Source organism: Gopherus evgoodei, chromosome 1 (genome assembly GCF_007399415.2).
Source record: "Gopherus evgoodei ecotype Sinaloan lineage chromosome 1, rGopEvg1_v1.p, whole genome shotgun sequence".
Classification (NCBI taxonomy): Eukaryota; Metazoa; Chordata; order Testudines; family Testudinidae; genus Gopherus; species Gopherus evgoodei.
The window spans coordinates 248403545-248421689 of NC_044322.1; the positions used below are offsets into that span (position 1 = coordinate 248403545).

At 39.8% G+C, this 18145-nt stretch overlaps 1 protein-coding gene across 11 annotated transcripts in view; it reads left to right on the plus strand.

Moving 5' to 3' along the window:
- Positions 1-18145, plus strand: part of EPS8 (epidermal growth factor receptor pathway substrate 8) — a 227864-nt gene that overhangs the window by 169200 nt on the left and 40519 nt on the right. For 10 of the 11 annotated variants that reach the window (XM_030542160.1, XM_030542186.1, XM_030542177.1 and 7 more), the window contains 7 exons: positions 2593-2666; positions 3585-3711; positions 4074-4162; positions 6171-6245; positions 10729-10877; positions 13415-13598; positions 17286-17419. In XM_030542160.1, the coding sequence (XP_030398020.1) occupies positions 2593-2666; positions 3585-3711; positions 4074-4162; positions 6171-6245; positions 10729-10877; positions 13415-13598; positions 17286-17419 (832 nt within the window). The remainder of the gene's footprint in view (positions 1-2592; positions 2667-3584; positions 3712-4073; positions 4163-6170; positions 6246-10728; positions 10878-13414; positions 13599-17285; positions 17420-18145) is intronic. The other variant, XM_030542196.1, reaches the window with a different exon arrangement.

Genomic DNA, 18145 nt, shown 5'->3' on the forward strand with positions numbered 1-18145 from the left:
CCAACTTTTCCTTTTCTTAATTTGTGTCGAGGATCAGAGGGGTAGCTGTGTTAGTCTGTAGCCACACAAACGAGGAGGAGTCCAATGACACCTTAAAGACTAACAGTCTTTAGTCTTTAAGGTGCCACCAGACTCCTTGTTGTTTTTCTGAATTTGTTTTACTCCATTTCTGTGATATTGAAATACCCAGAATTGAACATGGTATTCTAGGCACTGTCTATGAAAGTTAACTGAAGTCTGGCTGCTGCATGGCCTTGCTGATGTGCATAGTACTTACTACATAGCATAGCTCAAGGAACTTCGATGATGCTATGATCAGTAATAGGGAATTTGCAAGATCAAACCCTTGCATGGTAAATTTCTCAGGGCAACAACCTGACTTATTTTATTTTATTTTATTTTATTTTATTTTATTTCTCAGCTAATTACTATGATAAGCTGACTAGGAGGCTGGACTCCACTTCTCTTCATTTTTAAGAGCAAATGGTGTGGCTAAATTTGCTGATCATCTTTACAAGTGTAAACAAAAGTGTGTTTCAGAAACATGAATATTTGGGATTCATATCTTCTGTGTAGGGCTTCAGATTTTTGACGATAATGGAAAAACATGCTTTCTATCAGATAAAAATGAAACTATTGCTAATTTGGAAATAATGCAACTACTTTCAGTAGAATAGAATATGTTTAAAGAATAATTTTGGGTAAATTGAGTTTTTGGAGTTTTTACTTTTAATGGTTTCTTATTAAAATAAAGAAAGCAAAAGAATCCATTATCGATGAAGGTTTTTATCCCATTTTCTGTTTGTTGAACGGAAGTATTCATTAACGAAGTGTACAACTGTGCAGCACAAAGCACTTTAAAATGTCCATAGAAAGCAGTAATGGTCAGAACATTTTTACATACCACCACACAGCATTATGTGCTACATCAAGCAAAGGCTAATTTGTTCTTTTGTTTGAATTTATCTTTGTTAAACGGTGTCTGTGGTGGTGTTTTTTTTAAGTGGACTCTTACTGAATTGTGTTCCTGACAGTTATATATATATTTTTTCTATTTGTGTGGATATTTTCTAAATTGTTGTAACTGAAACCCCCCACAGTTAAGTAGATTCAAGTGCTGTAGCCTTTAATGAAACTATTTTTAAAAATGCAGACTTAGAATGGTTCCCTGTAACATTGAGATTTGCTGTTTTGAAAGAAGAATCACTGAGTCTGCCGTTCCCTACTTGTGCACTATCATCTTATCACATCATTCCCCCCCCCGCCACCTGTGCCAGCCTCTTCTGCCTAATTTGTCAGTTTCACACAACTGCCCCCATTCCTTTTTCCATTTTGCCCTTTTCATATGGAATGCCCTCCTTGAATTGATGCTTGAGACCACATCCCTTATGCCCATCCTCCTCCTCCTCCAGACCTACTTAGCTGTGATTGCTATCAGAAAACAGTGAAGTAAGGGTGACTAAATGAGGATAATCAACACTTTTATTCACTTATTAGTCAATTTTATATCCTTGTCTGCAATCCTCCACTTTGTCATTTGACTTTGGTCCCAATTCTACACACGCGTATACATAATTCTACTCAGATGCATAAAGCTAAGCATATGTTTAATTGTTTGTGGGATCAGGACTTGAGATGGTAAATTCTTCAGGGCAGAGGCTGAGTTGGATACGTTATGTGTTTGTATGATGCCTACCGCAATGGGGCTTTGTTCTGAACTGGCCCCTGGAGATGCTAATGCAATATAAATTAATAATAATAATAACGAGCCTTTGAGTTGATTAACTCTCACTCAATTGCAACTTGAGCCTGTTTTATTCTGTTTAAAAGCAATATTTTGAGGCGTTTCCCCTTGTGTTCAGTAAAACAAAATTAAAGCCCCAGCTATTACAGTGGTGGACACTTAAGAAATGGGAACAATATTGACTGGATTTAAAAAAAAAAAAAAAGCCCAAAGAAAAAACAAACCTTAAACAGGTCATCTGTTTATATTTGCTACAAATACAAAATAAATCTACCCTCAAAGATTCTTCATCTCTCCATGCCATTTTTGAATCATAAAGGGTTTTTTTTAAAAAACATAAGTTTGAGTGCAGTACAGTAGTTTCAGGTAGATCATGTTTTAAATCAGGTATTAAAATGCTTCTTCAAGGGGAACATTAGCATACTTTTCATTTGTCCCTCATTTTCATGAACATCACTTGTCTTAATTGCAAAGTTAACTATGCTCCATACAAATTTGATGTCCCCTCCTTTTTTAGTGTTGCAGATAATTTACATCAGAAAGAAGGATTCATGAAATCAAAGTTGTAGAAAGAGTTATTTTGCACCAAAGGAAAAATCTCACAGCATTTTAAGTTGCTTGCATAAATATATATTTTATATTTTGACCCTCTTGTTTTGGGGTTTTTATTGCACATTGTGTGTTCCACATTTGGGCCTCAGCAGATTGAGAGGTATGAACTTTTTAGTCTTCCTTGCACTCCTGGAATGGTGGTTCCATATGTAAGATTAGTATATATGGAGCTTTGGCTCTTCGTTTCTGATATCCTTTACTTTGTATGTCTCACCTTTTTTCCCCGCCCCCTGTAGTTGAAAAACCCAGACAGTTCCATGAGCATGAAGAAACAGCTGAGATGATGGCAGCCAGGATTGACAGAGATGTTGTAAGTTAAGATATAGGTTTGTGTGCAGTATTGTTCAGTGTTCTTGAAATGTTGGATGGTTGCTTCGTGAACAGGAAGAGCTTTTTTCACAGGCAAAACACAGTTCTTGGTGAGAGTTTGCCAGTCATGCCAAACTGTGATAGACTTATAAGGGGCACAAAAAAGGACTGAAATAAGGCCATCAAGATCAGATTCAGTTCTGTCCTGTGGAGAACTTGAACTGTAGGTATGAGATGTGAGCGCACTAAGATCTTGATTCAGGATAGCACTTTCAGCATGTGCTTAAATCCCTTTTAAGTCAATATACCTTAAACACATGCCTAAAGTTAAGCATACTGATATGTTCTTCCCTGAATAATGATGGACCTAAGCAAGTGCTTAAGCTTTCCTGAACTGGGGCATATACCTTTCCCCCACTTGATCTGTACTCTTATGCATTGAAAGGAATTTTTCACATTCACCAAAGAATGTCACATCTACTAGAAAGTGCAACTCTGCATTTCAGCAAGTAATAGTCGTAATACTTTGTTTTAGCAGAGACTATGAAATTACAGCTGTTAGAAAATGGCTCAATAGCATCGCAGGGAAAATTATGTTTTAACAAAATTTCTGCATGTGCTGCGTGGGAGAAACATAGTGTGTGACTCCAAGCTAATTAAATGCAAAATTTAATAATCTCAATACTTACCTTTGAAAGCTTTTAAGGATCACAACTATTGAAAATAGAGCAAAATGAGAGCTTGAGAAATTTGTAATTGTCAGACATAGGGTGAATCTACATAGGCAGTATTTCCTGGAATTAATGTTGAGCGTAGGAGACTGCTGCTAGGATGCTGTAAATTTTACAACAAAATGAGGAAATGACTAGCTGTGCTACAGAATAGACTGAGACATTAATGTTGTTCATCTCTTCTGCAGCAAATTCTGAACCATATTTTGGATGACATTGAATATTTTGTTACCAAACTTCAAAAAGCTGCTGAAGCATTTGCTGAACTTTCAAAGAGAAAGAAAACCAAAAAGAATAAAAAGAAAGGACCTGGAGGTAAGAGTTGTTTTCCCTCCTATCCCCCAGGTATTTTTATTGCCTTGTTCTTTAAGTCATTCATGTAGCTAGTGAATGTGGTTTTGTTTCTCTTATTGCATTGCGTTCTGGTTTTTTGTTGTTACTTATTCAGTTTAATTGGACAAGTCACTTTGTTTTCCTTGGCTTAGGTTTGGGCATACATTGAGATCTAAAAATAATTGGGTTCTAGTCCTGCTCCCCTTCCTCATGCAAGCAAATCCTATTGCCATCCTTCTCTGGAAGTCAATGGGAGAAAAGGCAGCAGAGCTAGCCTATGTTAGTAAATATACATGTCCTGAACTACCATAATATCTATATATTTTTTTCATTTTGTTCGCTAGAGGGGGTTCTCACTCTTCGTGCAAAGCCACCACCTCCAGATGAATTTGTTGACTGTTTTCAAAAATTCAAGCATGGCTTTAACCTTCTGGTAAGTAGCTGCCAGCAGCTGAGGCTCCACAGGGCAGGCAGGGGTGACTTTTCCTAGCTGGTTTGAAATCAGATGCAGCATACTGTTTCCCTGCTGCTACAAATTGGCTCTGAGTGCACCTTGATGTGTCACTTTCACCCACGTGTTTTCAAATACCTCCTGTGCTAGAAATGTTTTTGAAGTGTCTGAGTGTGCAGGTGGAAGTGTGGGAGAAAGGTAGATTTGCCTTTTTATTTTAAAATCCAGTTTCTCCGATTGCTCTGGTTACTAACAGGTTGTTGTGCTCATGGCACCTCTGCTCCCCAGAGGCACCTCTTGGGAATAGGCCCCAGACAGCTTTCTCCTTCCCCCTGGACTGGTGACCACGCTGTCGTGCTTTCCCCCGGGCTCTCTACAAGGCCTTCTCCTCAGTAGAGGATTTTGGCCTAACAACTCCTTTGCACATCTGCAGCCCAGCACGCATCCACGCACATGGCTGCTAGTGAGTGCGCACAGATGTTTGTGTCACTGTTGGAAATGGTTCTTTTGGGTGAGACTAGTCCTATATGTCACTCTCAGCTGTTGCAGCGCCTCTAGAGGCAGCAAGCCTCAAATTGCACTGTCAACAGAGTAATTAGTCCTACTAGCGTAATCCCACATTGCATCCAGTTTTGGCCAACCTGCCTTACTGTAGCCCTGAGAGATGGTGCTTGATTGATTTTGTCTTCAAACCCCCTATTCAGGCCAGGGCTAAAAGCAGTGGCTGTTTGACTGGTTTCATTTCTGCGCAGGGCTGCAGTCCCAATCTCCAAAACACCCATATACACACACACCCCGCCCCCCGAGCAGCAGAGACTTTACAGCGGTGCCACATGACTGGCGAAGTGGTAACAATAATAATAAAGTTTAACCCTTTTACATTCAAAGTGTTAACTGGTTTCTAGAGAGGTTTGTTAGGAAAATGTACAGCTCTCACTTGTTTGCTTGCCAGCCTCCACAGATGTGCTCTTTATTTAGCTTTTCAGTTGTGCTTGTCAGATTCTCTATGCTCATTACCACCGTTAAATATACTAAATAATATGAGTCAAATAGGCCATAAAGAGAGATTTCTCTTACAAACCTCACTACTCTCACAATGCTCCATCCTGTGGCCATCTCTTGCCCTAAACATCACTAGCTATTGGCAGCCAGTGCTACCCATTCAGGTACCCAGTTTTGGCATCTTCTCCTCAATATGCCCCAGAGCATCACTGGGAAATTTTAATTTCCTGTGTGCCCCCCTTCAGCTATTGGCTTTTTGCTTCAGTGGCTGTGACAGCAGTGCCACTGGGAGAACCTGTCCTCCTCCTCCAGTAACTGAACCAATCAGCTTTCTTCTATTTCTCCTTAGGGAAATGAAATCCCACTGAAGGGGGGTTGTGCTCCAGGAGGCCTTTGTAAGGGTTGAGAAGGCTACAGGGAAATTGCCCCTACATCACATGCTCTGCAACTGCAGTTGTTGGACTTGAAGCAGGAATTAATTCAGGGAAGTTCTATGGCCTGTGTTATACAGGAGCTCTGACTAGGTGATCACAGTGGTCCCTTCTGGCCTTAAAAATCTGTGAACCACTGACACTTTTGTTGGGAAGTGGGAGTAGGTCTCCACCATCTCCATGCCCTTGTGTTTGAGGACACCAGGCTGAACACAATAAAAGTGCCTTAGTTGAAGCCTACATAATCTTTTCTCCTCCTGACCCCCACATTCAGCAGCTCTTCCCAAAGGACACCATAAAATCCTCTGCACCAGCATCTTTGGTCAATTGTAAGATATACTGTGCTAATCAGCTCTATAATTTATGGGATGCTTGCTTGTGTGATCTCTTCTTCCCAAAGGATAAGTGACCCATATTTTTGGCAACCTTTGACATGCTATATATAAATGCAGAAAAAAATATAACTAAGGTTCTTTCTTTTAAAGCATGATTCTACCATGTACTATTCAATTGTCATAAAAGTTACCAGTTTGTTTTTTCTCTTTTCCCCTCCTCAGGCTAAATTAAAGTCCCACATCCAGAACCCTAGTGCACCCGAATTGGTTCATTTTCTGTTTACGCCATTAAATATGGTAAGATTTGATCTTCAATGTGTCCTTCAGACCTGCTTTGTTTAAATGCTCTAGAACTCTTTAAAATATAAGGATAAAATTTTATTGTTAATGATGACAGGTTATGAGGAAAAAACACTTATTATAGAACTAGAACATATTTAGAAAATCTGGATGTTAATTTTGTTTATATCCATTCCCTCATTTTAAATATATCCACTTAGCTAAATTGTCCTTTTTTCTAAAGTGTGTGTGTGTATGCATAGGCATATTTACATTTTGCCTTTACTGATTTTTTTTCTTAGCATTAAAAAAGAAACACAAAACTAATACCTCATATTTACACAAAGTGGAAGGAGAATTAAATATGTACATACCAGAGTGAGGAATACACAGTATTTGCAGGAGAGTTAAATGCTTTTGATCATGGCAATACAAAGATACATATCGCATTGTATCTAAAACCCAAGAAGCTAAATAGTATTAGAAGAGGAATTGTCAAAAGTGAGTCCAAATTTCAGATGGTAGAGGAAGAGCATAACGATAAGACTATCCAGCCCCAATAGCTTGTCTTGCATCTTGTGTCCAGATTGCATTGACCAATCACAATAATGTTAGCTTTTCAATGGTCTTTTTATAAGTATAAAATGTTTATTAGCAGTAGCATAACTGTCTTGTACTCAAACATTCCCTAGTGTTGAAGTGTTTAGTCTACATATTCAGTGGAATGTCCCTTTCTTGTGGTCTGTATGCCTCCAAACTCTGGGCTTTATAAGGAAGATTGTGGGTTGAGTTTTACTTCATATGCACATGCACTGCGCACAAAAAACTATGTGAAAAGAATATTATTAAGGTTGCAAAGAAAAGTACTCGAAAGTTAGGAAATGCCAGAATTAAATTTGCTGATGGAACCTAAAATCAGATCCCTTTTGCATATGTGTTCTGACACTGTCTTTAATCCCATACTATTTTTTTCCACAGGACCCCTGACTTATTCATTGCACAGAATGAATGGAGCACGCTTAGTAAGGGGCTGTTAAATATTTTTTTCCCCTTGTTGTTCAGTGTGTGGTCCCAGGCCTTATTTACTGCACATGATTCAAAACCTGCTCGGAAGTCAGACTTACTAATTTCCTCGTGGGTTTTCTATGGTACTTGTCACTGTAGTATCTGAGTACTTCACAAACCATTTCACAACTCCCCTGCAAAATGATGTGGTATTTTCTAGATGGAGAGCTGAGATGCAGAGAAGTTAATGTCAAAGCAGTCACTAATTGTAGGTGTCCAATTTGAGACACCTCGGACCTGTTTTTTCAGATTACTTAGCAGCAGTTCATATGTTCAAAGCACAGCTTCCATTCATTTCACTTGCAGGTGTGAGTGTTCAGCACTGCTGTAAATCAGACCCCAGGGTCTCAAGTCAGGCACCCAGAAAATGTGGATTGCACAGTGAGTGATCCCTGTGAAAAGTTTGGTTTAAGTGATATCACATGGGAACTCTGTAGCAGAGGCAGAGGTAGAATCCAATTTTCCAGGGTATTATTCAACTGCCTGAACCATGAGATTGTCATTTCTATTCCTGCAGTCCCCTGCCTCATTCAGCCTAAGTCTCATGCCTTATTTTTCGTTTGTTGCCCTTCATAATCATTTGCCTATTGGGCTCAGTGGCTCCTCCACTTTAAGTAAGTGACTGTTTGTTTTGGGCAGGCCAAACGAGGGAGATGCCCTATAAACAACAGCCTCTTGAGCTGCACAGCCCTGATTCAACCTGGAGCAGGTCCATCATGTTCACTGAGTGAGCCAGGGGTCCTGTGGGGATGGAGAGGGGGGAAGTATGTGATCATGCAATTAATGATTGTATCATAGTACATGTGCACAAAGGAGCTGAATTAAGGTGGCACAGAAAACCTTAGTTCTAGAATTTCCTAACTTTTGAGTATTTGATTTTGCAATCTTAGTAATGGTCTTTTAATGTGGTGTTTGTGTGTAATATACCAGGTTTTTAAAAAATCAAACCTCAAAAAAAGAAGGTCCATCGTGTTGCATCATAGTGACACCCACGTAGTTCATCAACAGGACTGGCACCTTCAAGATCCACAGCTCAGACCTCTGTCACTTCAACTAATGGAGTGACTGATACCATAGTAACTTGTCATCGTCTCTGTGGGCCAGCACTAGAGGAAGATGAGACATGCACTTTCCCAGTGGGTTTCCCAGATATTTGCTGACAGCAGAGAAATGATGAGACCTGAATTCTATTCCGGGCTCTGGAGATCTCTCTAGAGGCCACAGACCTTTTTGCCACCATAAGCTCATCCTCTCTAACTTGGACCCAACCCACTCTTTTCCTAGCTCCTTGTCCCAGGCCCATTCTCCATTTCTCACTCCCCAGTCCCAGTCTTCCTCTCTGGGTTCCTAATCCAATTCCTGTCTTCCCTCACCCTCTCCCTGGCTCCTTGTCCCAGTCTCTCTGTCCAATCAGTCCAGCCTCCTCCAATCCTCCAACTCCTCATACAGTCTGTGTTACCTCCCTGTCAGCTAACTCCCAATCTCATCCCCTGTTGGCCGCAGTGGCTTCTAGTCCCAGTCTCCTTGTCCAGATGGTCATCATCTCTCCGAACTCTGTCCTCCGTCCCCCGCTTCCACTCCAGTCTTAGTCTTACTAAGTTCCTTGTTCCTATCTACTCCTTTCTCTTACCCCTGGTCTGGTTCTTATCCCCTCTTCATTTAAATCAGATGGCTTCCTCCTCTGTCCTGCCTGGTGTCAGCAGGGAAGTCATGGAGAGCACCAGAGAGAGGTAGGCTCAGGCTCCCCGTTCTTAGTTTTGGTGCCTTGTCTTTGTCTGGCTGGGAACAGCAATTATAGGGAAGCCCTTTGGATTCCCCGTAAACCGTGGACTAAAGCAGATTCATTCATGCTGTAGAGATGGTGCATGTGCAGTCTGGTCAGCAGTAGGAGCTGAGAGTGGATGGAGCATGGCGAATGCTCATGAAATCTTAGGATAGTTTAGCTTGGAGAGTTTAGCTGCTGAAATCTAAGACATTTTTATGAGCTTGTGCGAAATGAGAGATTTCAAAGGCTTATAATTTGGCCAACTATGGGTAGATTTTCATAAGAACAGCAAAAGGCCAGATGCAAAGATCATCTCCTCTGCTAAATTCCAAATTCCTTCTCCAAAGCACAGAGGTGCTAGAGCGTCTCAAAAAAAAATTTTTTTTTGACATAGGCAGAAAAACAAATTTCCCTACCCCTACTCTTGGAAACTGCTGAACCATTTTGGCCGAAAGTTTCCCCTTCCCCACAAAAAAAATAATCAAAACAACAAAACACCACATGGTCCCTGAAGCAGATACCTGGCATGGAAAATTTCAGTTCAAACACTTAGTCTGGTAAAGTTATAAACTACTGAAAACAGGGTCTTATCATGGGACGTATTGAGTAACCTTAATAACAGGTAGTTCCCTTCTCCTCCGTAGTTTTGTTTTTTGGCTCTTTCGCCACAGTCTTATATTGTGTTCCTGCTGCTTTTCATACCTCCTTTTCTCCCCATTCCCTGTTTCTTCCCTGTGTTCCCCATTTATTCCTATCCTTGTTTACTCTTCATTTTTCACCAAACATGTCCCAATCATCAATCTTGACCCTTATTTCACGTTTTTCCCCTTGGCTCCAGTGCTAGTTGCCTTGTAAGCCTGATCATATTACTTTACTGATTTGGATGATTCTGAATGGGTGGTTGGGCTCCCTCATGGAACGCCATGCATCATCTTTACATTGCTTCATGAAAGAATTTTTACACAGATCCATCACACAGACGTCTGAACTTTCCTTTACTATATGAAATCTTTGACCTGCCCTGGACAAGATGAGCTGGAAGGGCACTTCAGTCATCATCATTTTCAGCTTGTCTACACATACAAGTTGTATTAGTTTAACTTAAATTGGTTTAATTAAACTAGTACAACTTTTGTGTGAGATCTCTCGTATGCTGTATCTGTTTAAATCTGGTTTATAGAAATTTAGCTTGCATCAGTAAATTTACAGGCACAAGCTCAACTGATATGAGCCAGTTTAAACAGATGTAAGAGTGTCTGCACACAAAATTGAACTGGTTTGACTAAAAGGTGTGGTTTTATACAGATGTTGAGCTTGTGTACATAGTGGGAATCAGAGGTGTGTAAATTGTAGAGCGCTCCAACATATCACTCTTTAAATCCCCATGGTGTGCAGTAAATGTTCCCAGATGCACTTGATGTAGTCCCATCAAATAGGACTACATCAAAGTGCTCTAGGTGTACACTACTGCCTTCTGTATGCAAGCCCTTAATTAAATGGTATAACTTTGTGTGTAGATCAGACTTTTGTCTTGTATCAGGCAAAAGCCACCAATAGAGTGGGTGCCTAGAATTCTTACTGCTTTACATTTTACATGGTTTATTGTTAGAACTGATTCTCTGTTACCCCTCAATAGAATAAATAGTCCTTTTAAAAAAAAAATTAATTTAGGTGGTGCAGGCAACTGGAGGTCCAGAGCTTGCTGGTACGGTACTCAGCCCTCTCCTAACAAAGGATACCATAGATTTCTTGCGTTACACTATCAGTAATGAGGAAGGACAACTATGGATGTCATTAGGTGACACATGGACCAAAGCCAGGTATGAAAATATCTTTGCTGATTTTATAGATGATCTTTGAATATATATTTGGATTTATTATCATAGTCTGTATTGACCAAGGAAGCAAACTCCCCTTTAGTAGTCTACATTTTTGCTTGCTTTGAGCCTGATCCAACTCCAATTAAAGTCAGTGGAAAAATTCCCATTGAGCTCAATGGGAGTTGAACTGGGCCCTTTAAGAATATGAAAGGACGTGTTGGAAGAATGGGGACAATTACAAACATTGATTTTATTCTGTCTGTGATATTGGAAGGATGGGGCTGAATTACATATTCTCTTGCCCACCTTTTCTCTGAATGGTCCTTTCCATTTTTTTTCTCCTTCTATCGTCATTTGGTCATCATCCAGCTGGATTCAATTAAATATCTATTTCAAGGGTAGTGCAGCATTTAGTAACAACAACTACAACAAAATTTTATAAATAGAATTAAAAATCAATTTGTACTTTGAACATCCCACAGATTATTAAAAGCAGAGACTTGCAATGATTTTTAATGCCTCTGAAGCATCTTTATAGTCCTTAAAAAATTTAATCTTTTTCTTACAAAGTGTCATTGAGTGAATGATTGAATCGCACTGAAGACTGAAGATCTACCCTTAAGAGATCCTAAATTGTGAAATAATAGATTCAGCTATGCTTATGGTTAGGGACTCATAAAAAATGTGACCTTTTCATGCATGTTGCTGTTGAACTGTAGTGTATATAAATATAACAGTTTTATCTAATTACTTTTATGGTCTTGGGCTTACATAAAAGCCTTGCAAACAGAACTTCTAAAAAAGCTGGGATGAATCAAGTATCTCCTAAGCCTGTGGCCCTTTAAGGTTATGGTGATGATCAAAAAGGGGGTTAGGGCTTGCGTCAGAAATGTGTCCATCCACCCACTCACAGAGCAGATCAAATGACTAACCCTCAATCTACGTAATTAAAAAAGACTGAATTTATTACTGGTAAAAACTGCTTCATTAACTGCTCTGGAATCTGAAGGCCACAGATTAGCTGATGAATATCCACAGAATAGAAAGAGCACAGGCTTTGGTAGTGCAAAGTTCATCATGGTATCCTGCTTTCTTGAAGTGGACTATCATTAGGGGCAAGAATCTCCAAGCCTATTCTTCCTTTGGCCCTTTTACTGAGACTGCTAATAGAGGTGCCAGCTGAGGTGGTGCTTTTTTGTTTTGTTTTGCTCCTGGTTTAATAGGAACTGGACTGAGCAAATCAAACTCCTTTTGCTGCCAAAGAACAGCTTCCAGTCATTACTGACCTACGCCCTGATCCAGCAAAGGCCATGTCGATCCTTGCAGAGATCCATTGACTTCACTGGAACTCCAGGAAAAGGGATTATTTTGATTGGTCAGAACCCTATGCTGGAACTGAACTAGTGACCTAAATAATAGAACTCATTATCCTGTTGTGAATCCTCTGTGCCATCCAGTTCCCTAAAAAAGGCAATAATTTAATTCAAAGAGCAATATGCGATGATGGTTTGGGAGGAATACAGGAATGTAAATGAAGGGCAGGCAAGCTTTGAACCTTAGAAATAATGGTGGGACTGGCCCCACGTTTCTGTTGTGCTACTGTGCTGGGCAGCTTAGGTGTACTGTGCCACTAATCAACAAGATGATCGTTAAAAACCCAGAGTCTGCTGATCAGCTTTAAGTTAACATTGACATGCCAGTGTCCTGTGAAATACTAGCTGCTCTTGCAACTGGTTTGATAGCATTTGTCACCTTCATCATTTCCAGCAATGCCCATAATGAGAAACATTAAAGGAAACTATAAAGTGCATTCCTGGGGCCCATTTCTCCTTTAAGAGGCAATAATTCAAATTGCAAGACAGTGTTTTTTATATATAGTACATAGGCACAGAACACCGTGAAAAACTCCTTGAGATACGGTGAATTCAGATGGTGAAAGTCAGTGGATCTCTAAGGAATAATACGGTATTTCAAAAAAAGGAATCTGTATCAAACTTCAGTTCTGCAAAAGTAGTGATTACATTTACTCTTGTGGGTGTGGGGTTTTATTATTAATAATAATTTTTTGTGTGACAAAAGAAATTGCTATTATGGCTTTCTTCTTCCTAGTTTTAGCTAAGTCCCTGTTGCTTGTCAGCCTCTGTTTGCTTGGCAGATTTCATTTTAAAGCATGCATCTCCTGTGAACCCTATGCATATTAACTCCCCAGACAGAGGGGTACTGTAATACTTTTGTTTTCAAAAGATAAAACCAATCCCATGCTGCTTTGAGATTGGTCCTCCTGCTATCCATCTTTCGCATTGCATCTGAATTTGTATGGTCTAGCCTGATGTTGGAAGATCCTAGGGGCAGAGACAGTCTCTCTGTGCTATGTAAAGGGGGAGCATAGATATCCTCAGTAAATAATGCTTCCTTCTCTGTAATTAGAAGTTCCTCATGAGTAAACAATTGCAAAGCATTTCATGAGAACCTGCAGGATTGACTATTGAAAATAACTTGTGCAGATCTTGATATATGCCTCTGCCTTCTTTATACAGAGTGGACTGGCCCAAAGATCAGTTTATTCCACCCTATATTCCACGCTTCAGAAATGGTTGGGAGCCTCCTTTGCTGAGTTTCATGGGAGCTCCAAATGAGCAGGAACTAAATCAGTTGGCTGAGTCTGTGGCAAATGTTGCAGAGCACCAACGGAAACAGGAAATGAAAAGAATGTCAGCTGAGGTAGGTTAATTGCTGCAGTATTTTGTGAAGTAGGTGGGAGACCAGACCAACTATTCACTCCATGAACAATACCGTCTTAAGAGTTGCACTGTGTAATGGTGGTGCTGCTAATGAAGAGCACGTGGAGCTAGATTCTAATGTCATTGTCACAGTGTAAGTTGGGAATAACTCCAGTGAAGTCAGTAGCATTGCTCTAGATTTAGCCTGTACAACAGGTAAAAGCTGGGCTCGTGCAGTGGCTAAAATATAGGGTCTTATCATGGTTCCATTGAACTCAATGGAGTTTTTTGCTACAGTCTTAAATTGGAAGTGGAGTCCAGGGCCTAAAGAGTCCTTTTTTCTCTCAGATACATGTGCTCAACTCCCATAGCTCTCTCAAAGTGACACAATATTATGTAATACAGTAATCTGTGTGTGAAAGATAACTAACTGTATTTGCCCACTATAAGATTCAGGCTCATGAACACCCACCCCATCCCTTTGGTCCCCTTTCAAACTCTTAATAAACAGATGGGCCCATCTATAAGGTTCGCAAATCTGAGCTCTGGGGAACCAAGGATGGACATGTACTCCAGAGTGAAAGGGCTTTTAGGGAGAGTCCCCTACCATCAGCCCCTCAATGTTTAAGTGGGAATTGGTCGGGAAATGTCCTTTTATTTTGCGAGAAGAGTTTTCAAGAAAACAAACATTTGTTTGTTTTCATCATTTTCCTGGAATTTTTCAGGGTTTCTTCATGGGAAATTAAAAAAAAACCAAAAAAAAACCCCAGTTTTTGGCTGATTTTGCTTGTTGAAAAGGCATTTTCCAGTATGTAAAAAGATGTAGTTATCATTTAGGGTTTTATAGGTTAAATCCATCCTTTTGCTGTCTCTGGGGCCCTTATGTCTGTTGTATATATTTAAAATGAATACTGCTTTCTTAAGAAATGCTGATACATTGTTGGTTGGCAAATGTTTTTGTGGCAGAGATGTCTATATATAAAGGTATGGATGTCCAGGGGAGCAGTCAGGGAGATGAACAAGGTAGGATAAGAAGTATCCCAAATGACACAGTCTTCTGAAGAAGTCATACGTGTTTCCCATTCACTTATTTTGAACACCGCCTGACTATTTCCCCAATATCTAAACTGCCCTTGAGTCCTTCTGGTGTTTTTTTGTTGTTTTAAAATCAGACTTTCCTTTTTTAATTTAATGCTTTTCTCTCCTTGTTTTCTGTGTGAAAGTGCAAAATAAACAACCTGAGAAAACAGCGAACTGTGTCTTCTAATCTTTTAGTCATAATCATCAGCGGTATCATTTGTAGTTGTATGAAGTTAAAAAATATTCCAGATAGAAGTGTGATTTTTAAGTTGATTGCACTCCTTTAAACTCCTATGACACTTTGATTGGTAATTGTTTGGTTGGTTAGAAAAAAAGAAATAAATAAACTTTTTATAAAGAAGCTTGCAACACTGAGGCTGAGCTCCTCAATTTCTGGCTGCCATTGAATCACTGTGTGATCTAGGGCAAATCATTTAAGCTTGCTATACCTTGGCTTCCTCACTGGTAGCATCACTCTCATAATACCTGTCTCACAGAGGTGTTGTGAGACTTCATAAATATTAAGTGCTTTAGGGTCCTCAGATGAACGATGTATGAAGGTCAAAATGTTATTTGTGTGTATTATAAAGACAGTATAAAAGGTGATACCTAAATGCTGCCTTAATTACCAGTCATCTGTTTTGCTGTATGGTTATACTTGACAATAGCCGAAGAGCAAAATCAGATGAGAGATGATGGTGAAAATGTGTATTTTCCTGTTGGTATCTCCCTGAAGTGCACCCATTTTTATTCATGTTATGTCACTCTCACCAGGTAGTCAGCTGGTAATTGAGGCAGTATGTGAGATTTCCCCCTTTTCATGACAAGAGATCCTATTAACAATCACTGACACTGTGATCCAGTGTCAGTCAGGTACCAGCATAACACAGCTCAGACCTCGTCCTCCTGGGGTCCCTTTCTTCCTACAGGGCATCCTTTTTCAAAAAGAAATACTACCCAGTGTTAAATAATGATATGCTTGCTGCTCCCATGGTTACGGTTCCTTACCTTTACAACTAGAGATTGATCTGGTGTCTAGCAACGTAGATCAGAGATTGATTAATGAGAATATTTCCCATCCCTGAATTTTAAGATACAGTTGTATACACTGTCTTTCCATTGAATGGGTTTGAATGTGCAGTCAGTTCAACAATAATTATTTCAAAGGAGAAACTATGATGAAAACACTGTAGATTTGTTTGATTGTTGCTGTGCTGTTAGGCTCCTTTCCTTGGATTGTGAGCTTTTGGAGGCAAGGATGGTTTTCCTTTGCCTTTATGGAGCGTGGAGCACAGAGGGGAGCCAGTTTGATTAGAGTTCGTGGGGGCCACCGCAATGCAAATAATTGTATGTGTGAACTAAGGTGACTTACTCCTTCACAGTTGTTTCTTCCATACATACTATAAACAAGTATGGTGTTTCTAGGAGGTTGTAATACTGCTGTTACTCCACAGACGTTTTCTAATTTTGGTGGTGATAATACTTCAGAGGGGTATTGTGAGGCATTTATCAGAAGCACAAAACTGAGGCACAGACAGGGTATGTGATTTGCCCAAAGTCACCCAACGAGTAACAATCAGAGCCAGGATCAGATTTTTGCCAGCTCCTGGTTCACAAGTCTGTTCTCAATTCACTAGACTCTGCTACTTTATCAGTGCCGTATTATTTTCCCCTATGTTTTGATGATAGCGGGAGGAAGGGAGGCCTAGAATAAGTGGCTTTAACTGCCTACATGTAATAATCCCCAGAAATTAACTCCTTAGCCTATAGCTCTGCTTTTTGGAACTGGGTGGTGTTATAATTATATTAACAACATTAAAAATATTGTCATTGCATGTACAGTGGGTTATTGGCATGTATGCAGTGGCAGCCGTTCAAGAAGGCCTTCTAGGCCCTCTAAATGTACTTTTCAATCTTCAACAAAGATTTTACTATTTCTATGTGCTGTTGACACATTCACATTAAACTATGATTTATTTAAATCCTGAAACCGCCACCCCTGCTCTCGTTGAGTAGTACTTTCCGTCTACACAGCTCCACTGACTTCATTAGGATACTTACAGAGCAAGGTATTACTCAATGTAAGGGTGGCAGAACTGGGGCCATAGAGAATAAGATTGTATACTCCTAAAATAAGGTAATGTTACTGAGTAGCTCTTATTCCATACACATACTCATCATTGTGTGTAGTTTATCTGAGTTAGAATGTCTGCAACCAGAAAAAAGGCTTAAAGCCTGATGTGGCTTGTTTTGTTAAAATATATCCAGTCACAGTTTATAAAATTCAGCTGCTGTAGGGATGTTTAAGTGATAATGTGGATTTTATACCAAAGAACAGTCTTGATGCAGAATATCAGCTGCACTATTCATGCAATAGGTTGAGTTAGGGATGCAAATTTTTTATTCTCGTGCTTCTGATTTCTTTGTTCATGTATTAAAAATGCACAAATTATTAAATTTTCATGGCAGAATAACAAATGCCAGAGAACAAGGGAATGTAAATGCTGACAGAGAACTTACAGGTGTCAGATGATGTTGCTGTAATCAGTTAAATAACTATGACTGTCTTTGTGTATGACGTTAATCCTTTTTGTTTTCTGTCTTCCAGCACCCCAGTGTCCCAGACTATCCTCCATCTGATGGGTATGCATTCAGTAACACAGTTTACAAAAGAGGGCCTCTGCCGGACCAGGGGGCAGCTGTTGCTGCCTTTAAACAAACTGTTAGCCGACATGTAGATAGGTAACATTGAATGGACATCGTGTATAGAGCTGTGGATAACTGTACCAATTTATCGCTATTAGGGTGGAGGGGTCTCTGTTTATTCTTCTATTTCTATGTCGAGAGTGTGCGTCATTTCCAAAAGGAGACAGTCCTCCCTGTAATACAGTGCTTGGCTTGGCTTTGTTTAGTGCTGATTATATAAAGCTCCTTTAGAGTACTCTCTGCACAAGCACCCATTTAAAGTCCTCTTTATACACACTGTTAAATGGGTGCTTCTGTCAAAAGCAATAAATTAATGGAAGTGGGATTCTGAGCATTATCAGGCTGAATCAGAACACAGGATCTTTTTACACGGACTTAACAAAACGTATTTCTGGTTTGTTTCCAAATGTAGAATGACATTTACTCTGTTTGGAAATACAAAGAATTGCTTTGCCATTCCTTGGAATTTTTTGTTGCTCCCCCACCCCACCCCTAGTTTTGATTCTTAACACCCATGTTTAGAATAGGAATCAAATCTTTCTTTTCCCTGTGCTCGTTGTGGAATTATACATGCAGCTCTGAAATTGTAGCAAGTGGAGACCAAGCACAGTGTAAGGGAATGTTTTTGCACAAAGGAGCTATTCCCTTCCCATCTCTTCAGCTTTGTCTGAGTAGATTATGATCAGATCCACTGAATCAGCACCTTGAATATGTGATGTTGGGTTCTCCAGTTAGGCCGTGTCTATATGGGAAGGTTATACT